Here is a 4,470-nt window from a genome sequence, read left to right on the forward strand (position 1 = left end):
ACACACACAAAGAGCAACACTGCAAGCACCAACAATTTGGTGTGTAAAAGTACAGCATAACAACTGCTGGCATATACTCCCTCTGTTTTTATTTACTCCGCATATTAGCTTTGGTCAAAGTCAACCTTTGTAAACTTTGACAAAGTTTATGGACAAGAATTATTAACATATATAACAAACCAATACCATTTGATTCATTATTGAATGTACTTTCACATGATATAGATTTGTTACGGTAAATGTTTATTCTTTTTTCTATAAACATGGTCAAACTTTACGAAGATTGACTTCAGTCAAATCTAATATGCAGAGTAAATAAAAACGGAGGGAGTATGCAAGAACAATAGTTAGTGTAAAACCTACAAGAAGTCCAACAAGAACTACTGTTAGCAGCATATTATATGTTTCCTGAAATTGCAAAAATCCACAAGGTAAATGGCACAACTAAAAAATACACCTGTTGATCAAAATTGGCAACACTAGAGAATGGCAGCTATTTCTATGTTAAGAGTATGGTGAACAGAGAACAACAGCTTACTAAAATTTCCTAATACAGAATCATAGCATTCTAGGAAGATAAGAGGGGAAAAGAGAGCATGCTCTTAAGAATGCTACTTGCATACAAATTGACCGCCTTTCCTCAATAAGGTTATGCTCACGAGAAGTTGGTGCATGGAACTCAACAAATGCAGTCCAAATGGCAATTCTTCAACTTAGACAGAGTCCACAGGTCTTGTTTCTGGCTTTTCTTCGTCTATTATAACCTTGGACTTCAGTGAGAGAGAACTCTGCCTAGATGCTGATGGAATTCTCTTACCACCGGTGGTTGACTCTTTTAGCCCTAGGTAAGTGTAGACTGACATGCCTCCTAGTGCAATGACAGCTCCATAAAGACTGGTGAGTCCAGGATCAGATTTAAATAACAGAAACCCAGAGAGCATTATGACGATAGTCTTGAATTGGCCTAGCACAACATGAGATAGAGCCGAGGTTGCACTGCATCATGCAAAAGCCAGCGCAAAGATCAGCAACTTTCACAGGTTCCACAAAGAGAGGTAATGACGGAATAGAAAGAATGCATGAATACGAAGCATGAATACACAAGACATGTCAATGCTATTCTTTCAGGAGGAACAAGGCAATGGATAGTGGGCAGGCTTCCTATTGTCGGTTGGAAAGTCGATCTCGTCATTTATCAGCATTTGGTGAAAAAGTTATCTTATTCTCAAGATAGTGCATACCAGCAACAGTCCTGTTGTTTTCAGACAGAAATTATAGGTGCAAGTAGAAGTGTAGAAGAACTAAAGGCAGTGCATATCATTGTTTGAGTCATCTCATAAGTAGTGATCTAAAAAGTCTTATATTTCTTTACAGAGCGAGTAACAAACTTGGACACATAAATAGATGCTTTTGTTTCAGGAATACATGCACATTGACAGAATAGAAGGACAATCATGCAAGAGAAAGCTAGAAACAGCGTGCCTCACCCAAGTGCCAAAGCACCCGACCACTGAAGAAGAAAACCAAGCAAAGCAGATATCATAACTGCACAGCTGTTCTTGAAATTCCAGTTGAAATACAACAATCCCGGAGGATCCATCAAAGGCATCAGGACAAGAAAGAAAAATATCGTAATTGGGGTTGTCTTCCACATCAACCTGATCAATAACCTGAATGTTAGGAGAAAATATATGAACTATGAGCCTGTCTCAGAAGAGACATAAATCACAACTTACGCAAGAGCAGTCCAGTTTCCACTCTGTTGCAGATTTGACCACAGGATCTTGTTTATAGCACTAGGAATGATCCAAGCTACTGCTACACAAGCACCAAAAAAGTTGAACTCCAAATCAGTAACGGTTGCTACAGCCACACCAAATGACACTATAACTAGTGTGATAACCTGTAATACAAAAATATATATTATTCTTACCAATTAGATCAACTAAACAATTGCACACTATATGAAGCTTAATTTTCTGACAAATTTACCTTTCGAAAGGAAACACCTTTCTTGAGAAGAATAAATTCTGCTGCAACTATGGTTGGAGTTACAGCTATCTTAGCCATTTGATAAAACCCTACACTGAAGATAGAGAACAGTGAGCACACTATGAAAAAACCAGGTTGGCCACAACATTAGGTAGAATTTTTGCATTTGTTGAACAGGGAGACTTCATTATTGATCTCACCTATTATGCTTTAAGCTGATATTAGCAAGTCCGGTGGAAAAAGACATCACAGCACCCAAAGCGAATAATGAGGAGAAAGGAGTGGGTTTCGAAGGAGGAGCGATGGGCATCAAGTATAATGCCCTCAGGACAGCCATGAGGACCCAGGCAGCTATGTAATGAATTAGAGACAGTGCAACTGGGAAGTTAAACCCAATGCTACCCATCACCTGCAAAATAAAACATGTCATCTAAAAACTAAATGCAAAGACTAGCAGAAAATAACTGAAAGAAAACTAAATAAGAGATAACATGAAGTGTAAGAAAAGTGAAAATACAACACGCACCATTTTGTTTGCCATGATGATCCAAACAGAAACCACAAAGTTGAATGTTAGCGCGACACCCGGGCCACAAAACCTCTGCTGCTGTCGCTTAGCCCCTTCCGAAGTATGAAATTCATTGTAGAGAGAACCTCTCAGCTCCTCCATTGCCCGGCCTGGGAGGCCATAAAAGTGCAACCAATAGTGGAAAGCTCAGTTTTGGTCAATCACAAAGTGATGCATACGACCATTTATTTAATGCCACTAAAGCATACTTTAAAATGCAGTTTTTTCACTAAAAATAAAATCATGACAACTAGGGCAATAGGGGAAATAGCAATATCAAACATGGCAAGTGGCATCACAGTTAGTTTGCCTCCACTAAGAATGACTTCTTTCAGTAGATAATGCGCAGAACTGAACTTTACTTTTCAGGTTCAACACTCTTCATGCCAACAAAGAATTCAACTTTTTCTACGGGTGGCCAATGAAGAGCTGACCAAACTCAAAGTTCAGAAAGGAGCTGAACTAACTGATTTGCTCTGTGCATTATACATAACTAGAATAACACAAAAAAAGAGTTAAACAAAAGTGTGCACAATCATACTAAGCTAGTGTCCTTGCCATGGTATCTAAACACCCACAAGACGAAAGCACCATTCAACGCATAAATCACCACAACTCACATGCCAAGGCTGCTATCGATTTGCAGTCGCTGGGAACAGTCCCATCACTTCATGAGAGAGGGTGCACAGAAGCATACTCACTGATTTGGGGATCAGGGAGTAGGAACAAATATTGCAATTTATCCCACAAGAGCAAGAGAATGAACAGACCCACAAGTGGGCCTAAGGCCGTAAGCATGCTGTTGCTTCGTCCTATCCACATCATACCCACACGAACTGAAGAGCCTGTTAGAGTCTAATGAAGTCTGCATTGGTTAATTTTGTTTGTACATTTCCTATTTAAAAACTAAATCAGCACCTGGTGAGCAGATAACCGGAAAATAGCCAGTTTGCTGGCTGCCAAAATGAGAATAACCAACTGGAAATGGCCGGTTTGCTATATTGTTTGTACTTTGCAGGATTCGCTGGTACAACCTCAGCAAGCTTAACAAACTAGGGCAATACAATTTTGAAGAAAGCAGTTTTGCCACATGTACAAGCAATTCAATGTGGAAAAGATGCAATTTTCATGCCATTTATACCAATGAAGAAGCTCCAAAAATAGACTGGCTGTAAAGATGCAGAACAACACGGACTGCCTGCACGGACTAAAAACTCAAATCTTTATAACTGCTCGAAAGAGTAGTGGACTTGAAGTAACCCAAGAAACCACATTGCTGCTAACAACCTTCCATCTCTGATCTCACCTCCCCAAAATGCGCACAGCGAACAACGAGAGAGCTAGAGCAGAAAAGAAGGCCGGAGTAGGGGGCACTGACCAGCCTCGCCGGCGTCGCTGCCCTTGCGCTTGATGAACCGCTGGCCGCCGCCGCGCAGGATGAACTCCCATAGTCCCATTGCCGCCGCCGCATCAGCCGGCAGGCTCCCACGGCCCGGCGGCTCTAACCGACGCAGCGGCTCGATTCGTCCGGCTCCGGAGGAGCGCGGCGCAGGCCTGGGCTGTTCCAAGCTGCAGAGGGATGGGAGCAGCAGGTGGCGACGGCAAAGGTGTGCGGGGATGGCCGGCAGGCGAGTTCACGAGATGTGGAACCTGGGAAAGCGACGGTAGTTTCACGAGGTCTTCTTTTACGCAGATGGTAAGATAGCAGTCAGTTTAACGAGGGGATTTATTATTACTCGGATTTTTTGGCTCCGGCTGCACGTGTTATGCCCCCCCGCAAATAGAAAAGGTTAAAATGGCCATTATGGGTACTATTTATTTTTTACGAGTAGACCATTATATATTAAAGTTAGTACAAAGTTGAGTCATCTATTTCGAAATGGTGGGAGTATTTATTACAGTATTATGTT

At 41.5% G+C, this 4,470-nt stretch overlaps 1 protein-coding gene across 2 annotated transcripts; it reads right to left on the reverse strand.

Moving 5' to 3' along the window:
- Positions 1 to 460: 460 nt before the first annotated feature.
- On the reverse strand, positions 461 to 4,242 carry LOC119341625 (nucleotide-sugar uncharacterized transporter 2-like). Of its 2 annotated transcripts, none has more exons than XM_037613495.1 (7): positions 3,939 to 4,242; positions 2,519 to 2,670; positions 2,193 to 2,401; positions 1,993 to 2,086; positions 1,737 to 1,903; positions 1,488 to 1,658; positions 461 to 996 (listed from the first exon to the last, which is right to left on the reverse strand). In XM_037613495.1, exons 1-7 carry the CDS (start codon positions 4,015 to 4,017, stop codon positions 714 to 716), a joined length of 1,155 nt encoding a protein of 384 aa, XP_037469392.1. In that variant the 5' UTR covers positions 4,018 to 4,242; the 3' UTR covers positions 461 to 713. The 2 variants fall into 2 exon arrangements, with proteins under 2 accessions (XP_037469392.1, XP_037469393.1); XM_037613496.1 differs by having other exon boundaries at positions 888 to 996; positions 1,483 to 1,658.
- Between the last annotated feature and the right edge of the window lie 228 nt (positions 4,243 to 4,470).

The sequence above is a fragment of the Triticum dicoccoides genome, chromosome 7B, assembly GCF_002162155.2.
Source record: "Triticum dicoccoides isolate Atlit2015 ecotype Zavitan chromosome 7B, WEW_v2.0, whole genome shotgun sequence".
Taxonomy (NCBI): Eukaryota; Viridiplantae; Streptophyta; class Magnoliopsida; order Poales; family Poaceae; genus Triticum; species Triticum dicoccoides.

Excerpts from the sequence above, each read along its gene's own strand:
- LOC119341625 (XM_037613495.1), bottom strand. The coding sequence starts at position 4,017 with ATGGGACTATGGGAGTTCATCCTGCGCGGCGGCGGCCAGCGGTTCATC. Across the intron at positions 2,671-3,938 it reads CAGCGACGCCGGCGAGGCTG|GCCGGGCAATGGAGGAGCTG; the intron begins GTCAGTGCCCCC and ends ATGGCCTCCCAG. Across the intron at positions 1,904-1,992 it reads AAGGTGTTTCCTTTCGAAAG|GTTATCACACTAGTTATAGT; the intron begins GTAAATTTGTCA and ends TTTGTATTACAG.